Source organism: Urocitellus parryii, chromosome 4, assembly GCF_045843805.1.
Source record: "Urocitellus parryii isolate mUroPar1 chromosome 4, mUroPar1.hap1, whole genome shotgun sequence".
NCBI lineage: Eukaryota > Metazoa > Chordata > Mammalia > Rodentia > Sciuridae > Urocitellus > Urocitellus parryii.
The window spans coordinates 65380148-65401850 of NC_135534.1; the positions used below are offsets into that span (position 1 = coordinate 65380148).

Here is a 21703-nt window from a genome sequence, read left to right on the forward strand (position 1 = left end):
TATCTTTCTGCCTTGAACGTAAAATAAGTTGTACTTGATTAAAACTTGAACATTTCGCTTAAATCTGTTTGGCTGTGCAATGTATCTTAAATCTGTTTGTCTATGCCAGAATGTTCAACTAACGTCCCCTTTTTTCTCTTGTTTATGTATTTTAAAATAAGCTTATATTTACCTAGAAAGTTTAAAATATGTTTGTCACACTAAAGAAGAAAGCACGTTGTGGGTTTATGTAAACATGTCTTTTTCTATTAGATTGTAAAATCTTTCAAGAGGGATCTATTTTTTTAGTCTCTTTATCTCGACCACATCTAATATCTTCCATATAAGTGTTCATCAAATGTTTATTAAATTGTTGATCATCTAATTTTGAAGCCTCATCTTTTATGACAAATGATTTATGTATAGATGTACAGCTGGTTCATGATAGAGCTTGATGCATTTTAAGATTTCTAAGGTTTTTGTTGCTACACTATTTGCTATTTTTTTCTTCTCTCCTCTAAAATGTTACATAATATTTGAAGAAATGCCCACTTTTGGCATGTGTTGGCATGCTTCTTTCTAGAATCAGAAAATAGTTCCAGGATCTCATATCTTTAAAAACAGATAAAATATGTGGAACCATGGAGAAAGAAAAACTCTCAATATTAAAAATTTTAATTTTGACTCCACAAGGGAAAAACGGTTAGCTATAGGATGCTCAAAATCTGAAGAATGTTAATCATTTTTGCATTCACAGCTACCCAGATGGGGAAAAACAGATTTATCAAGTAATGAGCTTTTTTAAAAAAAAAAATCCATACTTGGAAAATTCAAAACATGATCCTAATAAATTTAATTAGAGGAGAAAGTTTTTTAGGTTATTTTTATACTGTGCTATTTATCCTTGTTACTTTTATATTTATGAGGAAGATCAGCAGTTATACATTTAAGTAAATTATTATAACTGTTTTCAAGGTTTAGAGAATAATTTAAATAAAGCCACTTGATTTCTATATGGAAACCAAACTAAGGAATCTTCTAGAAGTAGCTGCAACTATCCTCTTATAAAAAATAAAATATTTTGTTAAAATTTCCAATTAGTGAGTCTTTTAATAAACAAAATAGCTTTATTTTTCATACTTACAAAAGAATTGTTAAAAAAACCCACAAAAATATCAGTTTATTAAAAAGGTTTAAAAGAAAAATTACCAGTAATCCTGATACCTGATAACCATACTTAAATGTCTTAAATTTAAGCTTAAGACCTTTAAAAAAAAAGATTTAGGATCAGCTATACATGCTATTTTTATTGCCCCCTTTTAATTTAGCTTTCTATATAGATCTATGTCAACATTTTAAAGGTTGTATAGAATTATAGAAAATATTGTGATATATATATATGCATGTGTTTTCTTTAAAGCCAAAACCATTCAGGAATCAGGAATAACTTTTAAAAAGAATATATACACACACACACAGACACACACACTGGGGCTGGGGCTCAGTGGTGGAGCACTTGCCTGGCATGTGAGATGAACTGGGTTCGATTCTCAGCACCATATATAAATAAATAAAATAAAGGTCATCGACAACTAAAAAATATTAAAAAAATAAAAAGACAATATATAAAAATATTCCACAGGTAAATTGATTTTTCATATCCCATCTCTAGCCAAATTGTGTAAAAACTTCATAAGTAATCTACTTTAGGTATTGATTACTCTGAATTGGGACTTCATTATATTTTTTCTAGATTTAAGTGAGAGTTTAAAGACTTATTTACTGTTTATATCTGAGAATGATTTTTTTTGTTTATCTAAGACTTTAAAAACAAATTGAAGTGCTTAATAAATCACAATAGAGATTATGTGGTTGTTTTACCCTAAGGTAAGAGGCAGTATTATAGTAAATAAGAGCTGACTGCCTGTATTAAAATCCCTACAACTGTCACTTCCTTGTACATGAAGTGGGACATTTACTCTTGCCATGTCTCAGCTTTCTGGTCTCTAAAATGTATTCCATAGTAGCTTGCTTGTTAAGGTTATTGTGAAATAGTGCTGGCACATAGAAATGTTAAGTATTAATTATTATTACTTGGAATTCTAAAAAATCTACTACAAAGTAACCCTCACCATTGGTGCTATAAATATATTTGGATAAAAAATGGAAGATTGACAAAAGATTGTAGTTGGAAGCTGAAAAGTTAGGGATGTGAAGCACAAATGGATTCCCAATTTCCTTGAACTTTGAGGAGTGAAGGCCTGTCTTTGCCTTTTAATGATCAACAACTTAGAACTCTTAATACTTGACCTAAGTGTCTTCCTCATTTTTTAACCTTTTAGATTGGCAGCTGAACATATGAGTTATACAGTAATTGCTGGTTCAATTTATGAGTAAACTTAAACACCTACAATTAATTTAATATGCATTTTTTCATAATGTATGTAAGAATCTAAAACTGGTACTGAGATAATTTTAAATGCCTTATTCATTACATAAATGAGAAAATTAGAAAAATGTTATTTTAGCTTAATTGTTTCAGATATGCTTAATTCTAACATTTAAATATGAAGGTGTTCGAGAATTTAAAGGAAAGAGAATCATCAGTGTGGTGTCTTTAAAATTTTGTAAGAATCATAAGAACAAATCATTTGCTTTGATGCTCTTTATGTGATTGTTCAAGTAAAAGTCATGGCTTTACCATGTGTGCCAGAGAGCATTTACTAGAATTTGAGGATACTGTGAAATTGAAGCTGAGAATAGTCCTAGTTCACCCATAGTACATTGTTTTTGTGGACAACATCAACAGTAGTCAGCTATTAGACCCAGTAGAAATGGTAGTTGTTGGTGTCAAATGAGAGCCTAGGAACCAGACAGAGGATACAAAGTATTGATTGCTTTAGATACCAAAGTAAATTGAAATATTCTGATGCTTATTTGATTATCTAATAATTTCATTATATTGTGAAGCATGATTTTGAAGTAGTAGACCCCAATTCTTTTTTTGTACTGGAGATTGAACTCAGGGGTGCTTACCCACTGAACCACATCCCCAGTGCTTTTTATTTTTTATTTTGAGACAGGGTCTCACTAAATTGTTGAGGTTGGCCTTGAATTTGCAATCCTCCTGTCACACCCTCCTGAGTTGCTGGGGATTATAGGCATGTGCCTACACACCCAGCTCCCACCTCTTTTTATTTTTTAAACCAGTTTGTATTCTCCTTTTAAAATATATATATATATTTTAGTTGTCAATGTACCTTTATTTTATTTATTGATACATGGTGTTGAGAATCAAATCCAGTGCCTCACACATGCTAGGCAAGCACTCTGCTATTGAGCCACAACCCTAGCCCTATATTATTTTTATAAAATCCCTGTATGAATTTAAAATACTTAAAAATATCTTCTACTGAGAATAAGCCCTAGAAATCAATAAAAAATGTATTAAATCTGTTTATTGAGATGGTGATGTTTAGTGGGTACAATCTTATGGAATATAAGCATATTATTTGTTATATTTTCCAAAAATATATTGAAAATTAACTTAAAGCTTCCCAAATACTCTCTTTGTAAAGCACCCTAGGTGTCTGGAGTCCCAGTTTGAGAAGTATTGGCCCAGAGATGACTAGAGAGGGAGATGTGCATAACTCATAATTTACTGAATGTTTTCACATCATATTTTTCTAAGAAAAATCTGATATCATTTATTAGAGGAAAATTAAACAACATGGAGCTATATGAGCCTACAGTTCTCATAAGATAGTTTAGTATCATAGGTAGTAGACTATTTTACTAATTCAGATGAGAAAATGATTAGTGATCTTCTAGTCTCTAATTGCCATTGGGTAGCACTCCTCCACCAACCCTGGACTCAGGGCTCATAGTCAGATTGGTTACCTTTTATAGTGGAATTGATAGTGTCATGTAATTTTTTTTGTCTGTTCAATTTCATCATTCACTTCAATAGCATTCTACTAGAATATAAGCCCTATGTGAACAACTTCAGCTTCTTTGATCAGAGCTATACCCTCAGTACTGAAATTTGCCAGACACACACATTCTGGTGCTCTGTAAATATTTGTGAAACTAAATTTATTGTACACCCAGTATCTGGAAATAAAGGGTCCCTGATCAAAAGAAGCTCACAGAGTCTGGGAGAATAGAGATTTGGAAACAAAGTAACTGAACACAGATAGTGTTATCCATGATAAATAAGTGGAAGCTAGAGAAGAAAACGGAAAAGAAAGGTGGGGATAGGGATCTCATAAAAATCAAAGGGTGATCAGTAGAATAGAGGAAAGGAACCTGGGGAGGTAAGAGGGAAGGGAAAGGGGAAATAGTGAGGAATGATATTGAAATTATATTATTATGTTGTGTTCATGTATAAATATGTAGCAACAAATCCCACCATTATGTACAACTAAATACATCAATAGAAAATGTGAGGAAAAGAAAGTCCACGATAGGTCAATGTTCTGGGTACTATTAAATGTATTTTAAGATTGGGTCTCATTTGAAATAGTGGTGTGTGTGTATGTCTGTGTGTCTCTGGAGATGCTGGGGATGTGTTTACACACACACACACACACACACACACACTCACTCTGAAGTCCACACTTAGCATTCAAAAGACCATAATCAGGACTTGTATTTCATTGGCTAAGTCCTTCAGTTATTTTTGTTATCAGCCAGCTTGTGAGGCTTGTTAATTAGCATAATAAATATTATAAATAATTTCTAAATTTTTAATTTTTGTAATATTTAAACAAATGTAAAAATGAGAATAAAATGAACTTCCATGTATCTATAACCTAGATTCAGATTCATAATCATTTGACAAACAATAATTTTTATTGTGAATTGAACATTATTCCAGATTCATGAGTTGTCTAGAAGTATTATATAGGTATCCATGCTCTTGTATGAACAGAGATTAAGAAAAACAGTGAATTTGGACCATTAAACCTTGTACAAAAATTAACTCAAAATGAGTAAAGACCTAAAACTATAAATAAGACAAAAACATACAGCAAAACTTCATGACATAGGATTTGGTAGTGATTTCTTTGATAGGGCATTAAAAGTACAGTCAACAAAAGAAAAATTTGACAAATTGGACTTCCCCAAAATTGTTAAAATACATCAAAAGACATTATCAACAAAGTAAAAAGAAAACCTACAAAATGAGAGAAAATATTTGCAATCCTAATATGATAAGGGATTATCTAGAATATATAAAGAACTCTTAAAATTCAGTAACAAAAAACCCAACCTGATTCAAAGATGGACAAAGGACTTAAATAGACATTTCTCTAAAGATATCAAAAAGCCAAAAGACATAAAAAGATGCTCAACATCACCAATATTGAGGAAATATAAGTTAAAAACTACAGTGAAATGCCAACTTCACACCCTTTAAGTTGTCTACTTGTAAACCCCGAAAATAACAAGTGCTGGTAGGGACGTGAAGTAATTGGAACTCTTGTGTACTGTTGTTGGAAATATAAAATCCATGTGGAAAATAATGTGGTGGCTTATTATATGATCCAGCAATTGTCTTTCTTATTATATACCCAGAAGGACTGAAAGCAGGGACTTGAAGTGGTAACTGTGTGGTACACCTGTTGTATATACTACCTATTAGGGTAGCGAGGTTTACTGAAGAGGCCAGAGAGAGAGAGAGAGAGAGAGAGAGAGAGAGAGAGAGAGAGAAGGAGGGATAGAACACACCAGAAAGTGGACTTTTATTGGGAAACAAAAAATTCTGGGGAAAATCCCATCCAATGAAGATTAAGGGGGGCAGTGTCCCAAGGTCAGGTGCAATGATTGGGTCTTCAGGGGTAGTGGCCAAACACGCCTCCACACCGACAAGCCCTCGGACCTGAGAAGGGTGGGAAAAGCTCTGGACACAAGGATGTGTCTTAAGCGCCTCTCGCCCAGCCAGGGAGGTAACTCAAATCATGTGTGAGGACGACCTCCCACAGTACACAGCTAAAGTGTGGAAGCAACCCAAGTGTCAATGGGTGAGCAAAATGTAAACAATGGTGGATTATTCAGTTTTTAAAAGGAATGAAATCTTGGGCTGGGATGTAGCTCAGTGGCAAAGCATCTGCCTGCATTTTTAAAGCCCTGGATTCAACCTCCAGTTCCAAAATAAAATAGGAAAGACACATGGCACAACATGGAAGAATTTTGAGGACATTATGCTAAGTGAAATAGCCAGTCATAAGAAATCAAATACTATGTGATTTCCATATAATGAGGTATTCAGAGTAGTCAAATTCAGAGAAACAGAATGAGAAATGTGGTTGAAAAGGTTGGGGAAGGGGACAATAGGAGGTATTATTTAATTAATGGGTATAGTTTTAGTTATACAAATGAAAAAGAGTTCTGGAGATGTTGCTGATGGCTGTACAACATAAAGAATATCAATAATAGTTAATGTGGTTACATTTGGGTATTTTTTCACAATAAAAAACTAGAAAAAGTAATTTAGTGAGCACAGACTTATTCTGTGTTTGGCTGTTAGTGGAAAATTCAACTAGCTGATTACAACTAGAAAATCAGTTGAATTCAGTTACTAAAATATTGCCTTAATGAACCTATCATGCAAAATGTTTATTGTAGTGTTTAAAAGAATAGAAAGCTGATAGTGAGTTGATGATACTTATAGAACAGATTGTATGACACTTGAAAATTTAAGTGTGCTGTTAAAAAAAAAATATATATATATAAACAAAAATACTTGTCATATATAAAGTTGCTGTTTTCTGCTTTTTGGTTATAGTTATCCTAGTGGGTATGAAATGGCATCTCATTGGTTTTAATTTACATTTCCCTAAATGACTAATAATTTGAGCATATTTTCATGTTTATTTGTCTTCTGTTTGTTTTCTTAGATGTTATGTCTGTTTAAATCTTTTGCATGTTTTTAAATTGGATTACTTTCTTGCTGTTAAATTTTGAGATATCTTTTGTGTATTCTAGGTATGAGTGGATATGAGTTTTTAAAAATTTTTTTGTTATTTTTAAAAATTTAAATGAATTTGTTATATGATAGCAGAATACATTTCAATTCATAGTACACATATAAAGCACAATTTTTCATATCTCTGGTTGTATACAACAAAGAGTCACACTATTTGTGTCTTCATACATGTACTTAGAGTAATGAAGTCCATCTCATGCCACCGTCTTTTCCTACCCCTATACCCCCTCCCTTCCCCTTCCTCCCCTTTGCCCCATCTAGAGTTTATCTATTACTTCCATGCCCCGCTCCATTCCTATTATGAATCAGCATCCTTATATCAGAAAAATCATTTGGCATTTGTTTTTTTGGGATTGGCTTACTTCATTTAGCATTATATTCTTGAACTCTATCCATTTACCTGCAAATGCCATGATTTTATTCTCTTTTAATGCTGAATAATATTCCATTGTGTATATTTTCCACAGTTTGTCTTTATCCATCATGAGAACTGCACTTTTGTATCCTAATTACCTCCCAAAGGCCCCAACCTCCTAATATGATGACATTGGGGGTTAGGTTTTCAAAATAGGAATTTTGGGGAGACAGAAACTTACAGTATATAACAGTGGTCAGCTGGTATTCACAAAGACACAAAAATACTTCAATAGTAAAGAAAAGACTTTCAACAATAGTGCTGGAATAAACTGAACATCTTATGAATAAGTAAAAGTGAATCTTGATCTCTATACCATATGTAAAAGATGATTTTAAAAATTCAATGTAAAAGCTAAAACTATGCAGAAGAAACCATAAAATAAAAAGAATTTTTTTGACATTGAGATAGGCAAAGATTTTCTAGAAGGAACATGGACTTTCTAGACTTTATAATCATAGAAAGAAAAAAATTATATATTGGACTTTGTCATAGTTAAAAAACAATCTGTTAAGGAAATAAAAACAGCAAAGACTAGAAAAAAATATTTGGAAAATGTGTATCTTATCAGAATATTTCAAGAACTCTTGTAGGGCTGGAGTTGTAGCTCAGTGGTAGAGTGCCTGCCTAGCATATGTGAGGCCCTGGGTTTGATCCTCAGCACCACATAAAGATAAATAAATAAAGGTAGTGGGTCCATCTACAATTAAAAAATATGTAAATTTTTTTTTAGAAAAGAACTCTTGTAACTATTGATAAGGTAATAAATAAATAATGAATGAATAGTAAAATGGCAAAAGGTTTGAACAGACATTTCACAAAAGAAGATATAATAGTAAGCCCATGAAAAGTCAGTGAACATAATTAGCCATCAGGAAATGCTAATTAAGACCGTAGGGACATTGCCTTATATCCTCTACAATGGCTAATATTAAAAGACTAACAGTTGCCATGTGTGACAAGAAAATGTGAGAATGTGGATCAGCTGGAGCTTTTACATATTGGTAGTGGGAGCCTAAAATGGTATAAGTGGCAGTTGCTTTATACATTTAAACATAGTTACTATGTGATCCAGCAATTAAACTTGCAGCTGTTAGGCCAACCAAAACAAAAACATTGGTCCATGAAGAGAGATGAATGTTCATAGCTTTATTTATAATAGCCCCAAATGAAAAAACAACCCAATTGTTCAATACTTGGATGGATAAAAAAAATTTTTTTTGGTATATTCCTACAATGAAGTATATCTCATCCATATAAAGGGATATCTTAATAAAGTGAACAAATCTCAAAAAATATGCTGAGTGAATGAAATGTGACACAAAGGAATACATGTTATATAATTTTATAATAGGCAAAACTAGTCTGTAGTCATTAGATTGGTGGTTGCCTAGTGCTGAGTGGGTTAGGAGATTGATTACTGATGTGCTCAGAGGGACTTTTTTGGGTGGTAATAATTATTCTATATCTTGATTAGGCAAATATTTACATGGATATATACATTTGTCAAAAGCCATTGAATTATACATTCCATGTGTTCATTTTAGCATATGTAGATTATATGCCTTAACATAGCTGAATTTAAAAAGTTAATTCTTTTTTTTTTTCATTGTCTCAATAGTTCTCTTTTTATTTTTTATTTATTTATTTATTTTTATTGGTCGTTCATAACATTACATAGTTCTTAATACATCATATTACACGGTTTGATTCAAGTGGATTATGAACTCCCGCTTTTACCCCGTATACAAATTGCTGTATCACATCAGTTACCCTTCCATTGATTGACATATTGCCTTTCTAGTGTCTGATGTATTCTGCTGTCTGTCCTATTGTCTACTATCCCCCCTCCCCTCCCCTCCCCTCCCCTCCCCTTTTCTCTCTCTACCCCTTCTACTGTAAATCATGTCTTCCATTTGTATTCTCTTGACTTACCCCTCCTTACCTCTTATATGACATTTTGTATAACCCTGAGGATCGCCTTCCATTTCCATGCAATTTCCCTTCTCACTCCCTTTCCCTCCCACCTCTCATCCCTGTTTCATGTTAATCTTCTTCTCAAGCTCTTCTTCCCTACCCTGTCCTTGTTTACACCCCTTATATCAAAGGAGTCATTTGGTATTTGTTTTTTAAAGATTGACTAGCTTCACTTAGCATAATCTGCTCTAATGCCATCCATTTCCCTCCAAATTCTATAATTTTGTCATTTTTTAATGCAGAGTAATACTCCATAGTGTATAAATGCCACATTTTTTTTATCCATTCATCTATTGAAGGGCATCTAGGCTGGTTCCACAGTCTTGCTATCGTGAATTGAGCTGCTATGAACATCGATGTAGCAGTGTCCCTGTAGCATGCTCTTGTTAGGGCTTTAGGGAATAGACCGAGAAGGGGAATAGCTGGGTCAAATGGTGGTTCCATTCCCAGCTTTCCGAGAAATCTCCATACTGCTTTCCAAATTGCCTGCACCAATTTGCAGTCCCACCAGCAATGAACAAGAGTGCCCTTTTCCCCGCATCCTCTCCAGCACTTATTGTTGTTTGACTTCCTAATGGCTGCCAGTCTTACTGGAGTGAGATGGTATCTTAGGGTAGTTTTGATTTGCATTTCTCTGACTGCTAGCGATGGTGAGCATTTTTTCATGTACTTGTTGATTGATTGTATGTCCTCCTCTGAGAAGTGTCTGTTCAGGTCCTTGGCCCATTTATTGATTGGGTTATTTGTTATCTTATTGTCTAATTTTTTGAGTTCTTTGTATATTCTGGTTATTAGGGCTCTATCTGAAGTGTGTGGAGTAAAGATTTGTTCCCAGGATGTAGGCTCCCTATTTATCTCTCTTATTGTTTCTTTTGCTGAGAAAAAACTTTTTAGTTTGAGTAAGTCCCATTTGTTGATTCTATTTGTTAACTCTAGCGCTATGGGTGTCCTATTGAGGAATTTGGAGCCCGATCCCACAGCGTGTAGATCATAACCAACTTTTTCTTCTATCAGATGCCGTGTCTCTGATTTAATATCAAGCTCCTTGATCCATTTTGAGTTAACTTTTGTGCACGGCGAGAGATAGGGATTCAGATTCATTTAATGTCATATAATAAACTCCTTAAAGATAACATGGGAGAATATTCTCATGGAAAGCAAAATTTCTTAAATGGTGTATAAAGAGCACTAACCATAATATAAAAGATTAATAAATTTTGTATCCGCCGAGAACTGAAAAATAAATATTAAAATTCTCTCTCTCTCTCTCTCTCTTAAAAAAAAGATTAATAAATTTAACTGCATTAAAACCTGGAATTTCCTATCTTCAAAAGATGGTACCAAACTAGGTATGGTGGTTACTCCTGTAGTCCCATCTACTCAAGAGGCTGAGGCAGGAGGATCCAAGTGTGAGGCCAGTCTCAGCAACTTAGTGAGACTCATCTGAAAAATTATTTTTAAAATAAAAAATTAGAAATGACAACCATTGTCCAGTGGTAAAGTGCCCCTTGATTCAATCCCCAGTACCAAGGGCGTGGGTGGAGAAGATAGTACTAAGAGTGAAAAAGGTAAATTTCTATGTGAAAGGGGGGGGAGATATATATATATACACACACACACACACATATACATACATGTGTGTGTCTTCATTTTTAGTCCATTTTCTCTTGCTATAATAAAATATCTGAGACTGGGTATTTATAAAGAATAGAAATTTATTTGGCTTTTGGCTCTGGAGACTGCAAAGTCTTAGAGCATGGTGTTGGCATCTGCCTGTTATTTTGTGAGGACCTTCTTGCTGTGTCACAGTGTGACATAGGGCATGACATGGTGAGACAGTAAGTATGCTATCTCTCTTCCTTTTATAAAGCCAGTTATGATACTCCACCCTTAGGACCTCATCTAATCCTAATCTCTCAAAGGCCCTGCCTCCAAATACTATTAACATATGAATTTGATTAAGTTTCCAACACTTGGACTTTTGAGGAACACCTTTAAATTGTAGCATACTTACATATCTTACATGTCTGTGTATTTTTCCTGACAATTGACTCATATCCAAAGAATAAAACTTAAACTTACTAAAAGGAAAAAAACCCAAACATCTAAGAAAGCGAAGATATGAATAGCCATTTCATAAAAGGGGATTTCCAAGTAGTAAATTTAAGATTGTTCTGTACCTTTAGTTTTTAGAGAAATGCAGATTAAAATAATGCAGTACCAACCCACTGGAATGGCTAAAATAGACAGTATTGGGTGTTAGTAAAGCTGGAAGCACCTCTTGTTCTTCTACACTAGAAGGTGGGAGTATGTAACTTGTATGTTCAATTTGAAAACTGTGGCAGCATGCCTACATCTTATGTCTTAGCAGTTTCTTTTTTAGACACTGTTCCATAGTGCACATACGCCTGGATACATACATACTGAAGGATGTTATGTATCCTTTAGCATATGTTGAGTATGTACTTTAACATAACTGAATTTAAAAAGTCAATTCCAAGTAAATTGTAGATTAAAATGTTATATAATAACAAATATAATAAATCCTTATATAATCCATATAATAAATCCTTATTTATTTATAGATAGCCCAAAACTAGAAACTATGAATTCATATTTGTCACCAACAGAATGGTTAAATTGTTTGTATACAATAATAGAATACAATAAAACAAAATGGGAAGGTATAAGCTACTGTTTTGAGTAGGTTAATTATGGATTAATCATACAAGTAGAATATTGTGTGATATAAGATAGTAAACATAAAACTTCATTTATGTAAAATTCAGAAATATCTAAAATGATTTTAGAGTGTTAGAAGCCAGAATCATGGTTACTTTTGAGTGAAGAAGAGGCGCAAAGGGGTACTAGTATTAAGCTATTTCTTTATCTGGGTGTTGGCTATGTATGTATATTTATTTTGTATAATTTTTAATGCCTTACATTTATGATTTGTGTGCTTTTCTGTGTGTATATTATATTTTGATTTTTAATACAGTTTTTAAAAATATTTATTTTTTTAGTTGTAGTTGGACATAATAACTTTATTTTCAAGTGGTGCTGAGGATCGAACCCAGGGCCTCTCACGTGCTAGGCAAGCGTTCTACCACTGAGCCACAACCCCAGCCTCATATTTTGATTTTTTTAAAGTTTAATTTTTAGCTGGGTGTGGTGATGCATGCCTATAATCCCAGCACTCTGGAGGCTGAGTTAGAAAGACTGAACATTTGAGACTCTGTCTCAAAATAAAAAACAAAAAGGCTAAGGATCTAACTCAGTGATGAAGCACCTCTGGGTTCAGTCCCTAGTTTTTGCAAAAATAAATTAATTTATTAATAATAAGTAAATTTTAAAAATAGGCAAAGATATTTTCAGGAAATGTATGATATTCTTTTAAAAAAAATTTGTAGTTGATTTTTATGCAATGCTAAGGATCAAACCCAGTGCTTCACACATGACTGAGCCACAATGCAACCCCTAGTATTCTTGATAGTGTGGCTGAGTATGAGATTAACATATAGAAGTAAACTTTTTCTCTGGTAATTGGCACCTGTAAATAGAAGTTATAAAAATAATTCCATTTATAGTAGTGAGCAGCTACATTATATCTTCTTGTTTAGGTTCCTACTGCTTACATCTTATTTCTAGCTCCAGGACTTCTCTGTTATCCCTGCTACTGGACCCATCATGGGAACTGACTCAGGCTATACAAGTTACTCTGAGGGATACTTAACATTCCTTGGAGTGAACTTTGATCGGTGGGATGTGGGAGCCAATAGATATATGCTTCTCTTTTTTGGTGGGTGGGGAGGATTGAATGTCTTTATTAAATAAATGAGTAAATAGCACAAATCAGCAGCAATAATTTTGGAAGGAGTGGGAACATGGTGTAGGAGCAGAATGTAATTGTTCATATTATGGTCTTAAGGTAGCTTTAGAACTATGCATCAGGCTCATTGATTAGTAGTATTATATATTGCAAATGAGGAAGGGGCAAGACTAAATACTTAGGACCAAACCTTATGCTTTTTAGAAGACTGAATCAGAACCTTGCAAATTATCCTAATAGCAAGGTTTCTTCTTAAGATTTGAAATCTGATTTTTCTCAGCTAGAATTATCAATCCATAATTAGCAAAGTTGTGAGTAAGCTGAAGAACATCCTTTTGGACTTTGGAGGCTGACAAAAGGATCACAAGTTCAAGGCCAGCAACTTAGACCCTACCCCTACCCTGTCTCAAAATTTAAAAAATAAAATGGGCTAGGATGTAGTTCAGTGGTAGACTGCCCCTGGGTTGGATCCCCAGTACTGCAGAAAACAAAGAATGCTTTTTAGAAGGAAAGAGCTTCAACTATTTCTGCAATGATTTAGTGCTTTTCCATATTTTCATAATGTATTGTTTCCTTGTTTTATACTTTTACCCCAATTTCTCTGGAGAAAAGAATGTATTATAAGAAGAAGCAGGATTAAAAAAGAAGATTGTCACCTTACATTTTGAAAATCATTCTGTTGTGGCAAATCATCTTAAAAATTAGAAGGTTTTCATTAACCCTGGGAAAAAATACTTAAATTTACAAAAGTTTGAGCAATCTTTTTCTTTTTTGTGGTGCTAGGGATCAAACCCCAAGGTTTCACATATACCAAGCAAGTGCTCTACCCTCTGGTTTGAGCAATCTTTGAAGCTGATTAAAAATGGAATCAAAACTGTCTTCCATTTTGTACTCCTCTACTACTCCCTGATGTCTCCACAAAGCCTGTTTTCTGGGGTTAATAATCCAGGGGGTGGGGGTGGGATTTCTGTGATCCTATACTCCATTGCTTGAACCTTTTACTTTGGTTTGAGGGTTTTTGAGAGAAACAGTAGATAGATAGATAAATAAAACTCAATTGGCAGACTCATCAGCACTATCAACACAATAGAGGGAAGAGAACAAGATTAATTTGGGAAAGGAATGAGAAAGAAGAGGCTTGAAAGAGAAGACAATAAGGGCAAGGTGGTGGGAAAGAGAAGTCTTGGCCTTAGAGCAAGTCCAATTCCAAGGAGTGGGTGTTGGCAATGGGAGCTCTCCAGAAGTTGAAGGTGCTGTACTCTAGGAGGGTATCCTTTTTCTCATGTTCTACTCCTGTTGCTTGCCAGATCATTTTGCCAACACTGCTGTCCTTGATCTTGTAGGTGGGTGTATCTGACAGACCCAGGCCTTCCAGCTCCAACAGATCCACTTCTGGTATAGGCGTCCTCCAGAAAAGAAAGGAGCAGTACTGGCTACTCACAGGGTCCCTCTTAGTTTCCTGTTATTACCAGCGTGTTCCTAAGATGGAGAGAGGGCCTCAGGGGCTCTGGGGTCTGCTTGGGGAAGGAGGAAAAGGAAGCTGCTGAGGTTCGGAAGGCTTTGTCCCCTCACTCCCTCTCCCTCTGCCCTCTCCGCCCTCTCTGCCCTCTCCGCCCTCTCCGCCCTCTTGGCTAATTTGAATGATTATGCTTATCTTTTTTTTTTTTTTTTGACCATCTTGTAATGAATTTCCTACAGTTTCTCATATTGTCCCTGATGGCTGAGCCAACTGTTGGTGCCACTTTGTTTTGGCTCTCTCTTTCCCTTTTATGCTACTACATCCTCAAGTCCTGTTTCCCAAAAAAGTATTAATGTATAAAATACCTTCTCAGACTGCTCAGGTCCCACCATAGAAATCACCTAAATCAAAATGTCAGTAGCTCTGAAGTTGAGTATCTGAAGTCAAGAGGTTTACTTTAAAATCCAAGGTCTTCAGTATTCAGTCTCTGTAACTTTGGAAATAACCACAGAGTCAACTTTTCAGGTATATAAAATGGTAATTATAAATAGATACAAATACAGTCCATAAACATTAAATAAGATAAGCTTTATAAACTTAATTCCTGGAACAGAGAAGATTTCAGTAAATAGTAGCTATTGATAATTCTTATTCATGTTTATTATGCTACTTTCTGACCCTCCCTGAGAAGTTTTCAGTGTAAAAATACTTTCCTAGAGCCCAAGTTTTCATATCATTTGTTGGGGGTAGGGGTTGTACTGGAAATTGAACCGAGGAACACTTAGCCATTGAGTCACATCCCCAGCCCTTTTTGTATTTAATATAGAGACAGGGTCTCACTAAGTTGCTTAGGGCCTTGCTAAGTTGCTGAGGCTGGCTTTGAACTTGCCATCCTCCTGCTTCAGCCTCTCGAGCTGCTGGGATTATAGGTGTACACTACCATGGCTAGCAAAGTTCTCATATCTTTATAAATGACCACCAAGGAACAAAAAACTCACCTTCTACAGAACTGGGTTATGAGGATATAGTGAAAACAAACCTCCAACTCAGATTTGTTTTTTCCTGCTACACTCTCACAGCATAGATCACTTCTGACATCAAGCCTGTGACACTTTTCCAGTCACCAAGCAAGTAATCAGTTCTACAGTGAATACCAGCTGGGTGTCCCCTAATTTATTTATATTTTGACAGAGTCTACTTGGAGATAGTGTCAGATTCCATATGTTCAGGGATCGATCCCCATGGATGCCTCTGGTTGGTTTGCCTATGCTTCTAATTGATCAGCTGTAAATTGCAGTTCCCAAAACTCCCTCCTAAAATAGTTTGATTATTTTGCTAGGGTGATTCATAGGACTCACGGAAATACTTACGTTAACCAGTTTATTCGAAAGGATATCATAGGGGGCTGGAGTTGCAGCTCAGTGGTAGAGCACTTGCCTAGCATGTTCGAGGCACTGGGTTCAATCATTGGCACCACATTAAAATAAATAAATAAATAAAATGCATTGTGTCCATCTATGACTTAAAAAAATTTAAGAAGCAGAAAGGATATCACAAAGGATATAAAAATGAAGAGATACATAGGGCCAATCATGTGGAAAGGAATGTGGAGCTTCCATGCCCTCTCAGATATCCTATCCCACAGGAGCCTTCCTGTGCTTAGCTATTCAGAAGTTCTCTGTACTCTGTACTTTCAGGTTTTTTCAATCATGCTCATGTGGAGCATGATTGAAACATGGACAATTGTGTTCAAATGTGAGTGGGCAAAAAGGGATGACGTAATGCTATTACACTACTTGGGGAAACTTAGCGAGGCCTGTTTGTTCATTCTTCTTGGCATTTCTGTGTAGCCTTTCTGGGTATAGGTAGGACCCCTCCTGAAATGGAGAGGTCTTTGTGTGGTCTACTATTAGACAAAGTAGGCAAGAGAATTTCTTTAGGGTCAGGTCCAACAGAGAAAAGGTGACAGGTGGAGTGTATGGGGGGCAGGAGAAGGTCAGAGAAAAAGCGATTTTGATTTCTTGAGGCCTGAAATGCCCCAACATTATTCTAGTTACTTAGGAAATAACAAGGACTATTAGAGTTAAGAGTCAGAAAAGGACAAACCAAAAAAATATATATCTTAGTATCTCACCCATATAGAAGAAAACACCAACATTATTCATGTGATGATTTAAATGGAGGGCTGGAGTTGTAGCTCAGTGATAGAGCACTTGCCTAGCATGTGTGAGGCACTGGGTTTGATCCTCAGCACCACATAAAAATAAGTAAATAAAGGTATTATGTCCGTCTACAACTAAAAATATATAAAATTTTTTTGAAAGAATAAATTCCAATGATCTCTACAAAAATTTTTTAAAAGATTTAAATGGATGAATGACTTTCACTTTTGTAAACTGTTAGCTTTGTTAAGATGATGACTTCTTAGCAGTGATTCTCCATTGCAATGAAGACTATGTTTTGCCAACAAGTCTATTGTTAAAAATTTGGAGCAGCAATACAAATTATTAGGGGGCAAAAATATACATCCTTAAACACTAAACAAAATCATACTAAAATGTATAAAACTAAATTTAGTACTTAGAAGATTGTTTATTGTGGGAGGAGACTAACTTGTGCATCTAGGATGTTTAGCAACAATCCCTGTCCACCAGATGCTAGTAGTCCACTCCTCCAGTAATGACAACAAAAAGTTTCTGCAGACAAATGTTCCCTTGGGGGCAAAAATCATCCTTGGTTGAGAACCATTGAGACAGATCTAGAGTTGAATTCTAGGGCCTTTTGGTGAATCAATTTGAACACATTATCTGACTCTTAGATAATGTGTGTGTGTGTGTGTGTGTGTGTGTGTGTATACACACACACATGTATCATGCTGAACTTAGCATTTGACACATAAGAGTTTATTAAATAATAAAATTATTATGATGGTAAAACCCAATTTCTTTTGTGCTGTTCTGCTTATCTTATGAAGTAAAATGCCCGTTAGTGTAGCATTTGGTCAAATTGTTGAACAAGAACTTCTAAGATCTTAAAAGACATTGATTCCTTTATGTGAGCAACACAGGCTTTTGTTTTGTTTTCTCCCCAGCTATGGCTTTATTTTATTTTTCCTTCCCTTGTGTTCTTGTTTGATTTGGGCAGAGATTCATTTGAATCTTTTCCTGTCATAGCTTTGTGCATGGTGTGCTTTGCATACTCATAACTTTTTTTTGGGGGGGGGGTACTGGGGATTGAATTCAGAGTCACTTAACCACTGATCCATATCCCCAGCTCTTTTTTAAAAATGTTTTTATTTTGAGACAGTGTCTCACTAAGTCAGTCCTTAAGGCCTCACTAATTTGCTAAGGCTCATCTTGAACTTGCAGTCCTCCTACTTCAGCCTCTGGAGTTGCTGGGATTTCAGTGTGAGCCATCGCACCTCTTGAATTAGACTCAGTGTCTTAAAAACGAGTTCATGCTTACAGGAATCAGGCCTAAAGAAATTTACCTAAAGAAAGTAAAGAAAAAAAAAAAAAGAAAGAAATTGGAAAGATAAAACTAAGGTTCTATTGTTATTTATTATTATGGTGTTTTTGTTGTTGTTAACCTTGAGGCAACAGCCTATCAGGATTTTTTTTTGCAAGAATGGTTGAAATTATTAATATCCTATAATTGACTTGATATATATTATCATTTAAATTTTGTTGAAGCCCTTGATTCATGATGCACCGCAAGGAACTATATTAAATACTATGTTTTATGCTATTTCATTTACTCCTTCCAGCAAGCTCTGCAAAGAAAAAAGCATTATCCCTACTTTGGAGTAAGAAAATGGTGATTCATTTGCCTCAATATCACCCAGATTTTTATTCCAAACCCATGTTATTTTCATAAATGCCATGCTACCTCCCCCAAATGAGGAACATATGTCTTTGCTTTAAATTTCTTTGTAGAGCCTGTGTCCTTTTTTGGCACTAAAGATTGAACTCAGGGACATCCTGCCATTGAGCTACACCCCATCCCTTTTTATTTTTATTTTAATTTTTGAGACAGGGTCTCTCTCTTAGTTGCCCAGGCTGGCCTTGAACTTTTCAATCCTCCTGCCTCAACCTCCTGAGTAGCTGGGATTATAAGCATGCATCTTAGACCATGGATCTTAATGTATCCTGTAACCATAGGATAAGAGCATAAAATGTAGAACACTGGAACTGTAATAAGTCATGTTTTTGGTGTCGGTAATGAGATTTAGTCCAGTTTCTCTGGTTTTTGGCTGCTTCTGCTCTTGTCCAATATAGTTATACTGGGCTTATAGAAGTGTGGAGAATTTTTAGGTTTACTTTTTTATGTGAGGCTATTTTTTGATTAGCTCTTATGGTTTCATGTTACTTAAAAATGCAGAGCAGGGTTAGGGATATATCTTAATGGTAGAGCTCTAGTATAGCAAGCACAAGACCATAGGTTGAATTTCAATCCCCAGCACTGCCAAAAGAAGAAAAGAAAAGAAAAAAAAATGCAGAGCAGTTAAATCTTTTAAATCATGAAGTATATATTTGGTAAGAGCCAAGTAAAGGCAGATTTACATTTTGAAAATCAAGAAGGCTATATCTGATAAGAAAAGCAGTCTTTAAAACTGCCTTGTGATCTGTTTGTACTCTGTTGACTAAAGAAGTTTTTAAGTCTAGAATTGCTTAAAACTACTGTCTGTGTAATTTGCATTTTTTAGCTGAGAGAAGAAAAGTTGCAAGAGGAAAAAAATTCTGAAGACCAAATCCACAAGCTGTTACCAGAGGACACAGAAACAGGGAAAAGGAAAATGGATGAACAGAAAAAAAGAGATGAGCCATTAGTAATGAAAACAAATCTGGAACATGTAAGTAGATCACCTTCTTGATGGACATCTGCCTCAAAAATCAGCAATTACCCAGGGGAAATGGGTCTGAAAGTTTTACTAGTGAACTATGAGTCCAGTAATGGTCATTATATGCTGTGAATATTGTAGCCTCTGGATGAGAGGTAGAGAAAATAATTTTTGAATGGTACATGAGATCTGGAACAGTGTGGGGACAGGAAATGGTGAGTGAGATGAAAAACCTAGTCTAGTATATATACCATGGTTATGTTTTATATGCATATTGACATTTTAACTTCCATGTTGTTGTTTTTTAATTTTTTTTTAGTTGTAGATGGACACAATACCTTTATTTTGTTAGTTTATTTTTATGTGGTGCTGAGAATTGAGCCCAGAGCCTCACAGGTGCAAGGCAAGTGCTCTTCCGCTGAGCCACAACCCCAGTCCCCCCATGTTGTTCTTTGACATTTAAGTTTTATACTCTTTTTCTTTGCAGTACCAAGAATTAAACCCAGGAATGTTCTCCCATGAGCTACACCCCCAGCCCTTTTTATTTGTCTGTTTTTGTGGTGCTGGGGATTGAATTTAGGGTTTCATGCATCCTAGGCAAGCACTCTGCCACTAGCTACATTCCCAGCCCACCCCCAGCCCTTTTCTTTTCTCTTTCTTTCCTTCTTTCTTCTTTCTTTCTTTCTTTCTTTCTTTCTTTCTTTCTTTCTTTCTTTCTTTCTTTCTTTCTTTCTTTCTTTCTTCCTTCCTTCCTTCCTTCCTTCCTTCCTTCCTTCCTTCCTTCCTTTCTTTCTTTCTTTCTTTCTTTCTTTCTTTCTTTCTTTCTTTCTTTTTATCTTTTCTCTCTTTCTTTTTTTCTTTTTTTTTTTTCTGAGATGGTCTTGCTAAGTTATTGAAGCTGGCCCCAAATTTATGATCTCCTGCCTCAACCTCCTGAGTCATTGGCATTATAGATGTGCCCCACTAAGCTTGGCTCCTCAGTTTTATACATTGTATATCTTCAACTATATTTCCTTAAAGCTTATATTTCACTTGCCTTTATTCTTTATAATACCCTAGATAGAACAATGGTTAGACATAAGGTACATTCTCAATATTAGTTTAAGCTTAATCTAATTATAGATTTGTTTTAGTGAGGTTTTTTGCTGCTTTGACCAAAAGATCTGGCAAAAATAGCATAGAGGAGGAAAAGTTTATTTGGGGCTCATAGTTTCAGAAGTCTCAGTCAATAGATGGCCAACTCCATTGCTTTGGGCCTGAGGAGACATAAACCTTCAAGGCGGAAGAGTGTGTTAGAAGAGAGCAGTTCAAGAGTGTGTTAGAAGAGAGCAGTTCAGGACATGGCAACAAAGAACCAGAAAGAAAGCTTTGCTCTCCACAGACAATATATATATTCCGAAGGCATGCTCCCAATGATCTACCTCCTTCAGCTATCTCTACCATCCAGTTAATACTTCAGGTGGATTAATGTGCTGATTAGGTTAAGGCTCATAACCCAATCAACCCAATTGAGTCAAATCTTGACTGAATCTTTTCACTACTTATTTACCAAGTAAATTACTGGAAAGAGTTGTAAGTTATGAACTTAACTTGTAAAGAAAGCACTTTGCAAAGATCCACTAATTACATTCAAATGGACAATTGCAATCGAGTTAAAAAAAATTTATTTTTAGTTGTAGATGTGCACATACTTTTATTTTATTTATTTATTTTTATGTGATGCTGAGGTTTGGACCCAGTGCCTCACATGTGCTAGGCAAGTGCTTTACCACTGAGCCACAATCCTAGCCCCTACAATAGAGTTTTATTTCTTTAGTAAGTAATATTGGATTGGACATCTGTTGCTTGCTGTACGTACTAAATATATCTTTAGAGTTATAACTTCTAAAATACTTTGATTCACCTTGTTGATATTTTAGTTTATCTTTCTAATGAACTGGAATTATAAAGCTTTAGCATATATAATGACAGGCAATATAGCAGAGTAGAAAAAATAATCTGTGGCCCAGAAGTCTAACTCTTGGATTCCAGCATTATAGTTAAGTGTACAACTTAGGCTAGGTTACTTAATATCTAAGCTTTTAGTTTGATTTTTGTGAAGGTATTTTTCTTGAACTCGAAATATTGAAATTAAGCTTTCTTGGGTCATTGGTATTTGTTGACTGCTACATACAGCAGGGTTTCTGATTCCAATAATAATAACAATAGTAATT

At 35.0% G+C, this 21703-nt stretch overlaps 2 protein-coding genes across 2 annotated transcripts in view; one reads left to right on the forward strand and one right to left on the reverse strand.

Moving 5' to 3' along the window:
• Positions 1 to 21703, forward strand: part of Rnf169 (ring finger protein 169) — a 120622-nt gene that overhangs the window by 54383 nt on the left and 44536 nt on the right. Inside the window, exon 3 of the mRNA XM_026387297.2 lies at positions 19356 to 19502. Coding sequence (XP_026243082.2) covers positions 19356 to 19502 — 147 coding nt within the window. The remainder of the gene's footprint in view (positions 1 to 19355; positions 19503 to 21703) is intronic.
• LOC113181689 (protein AF1q-like) lies at positions 14265 to 15748 on the reverse strand. The gene is made up of 2 exons (XM_026387302.2): positions 15728 to 15748; positions 14265 to 14650 (listed from the first exon to the last, which is right to left on the reverse strand). Exons 1-2 carry the CDS (start codon positions 15746 to 15748, stop codon positions 14381 to 14383), a joined length of 291 nt encoding a protein of 96 aa, XP_026243087.1. The 3' UTR covers positions 14265 to 14380.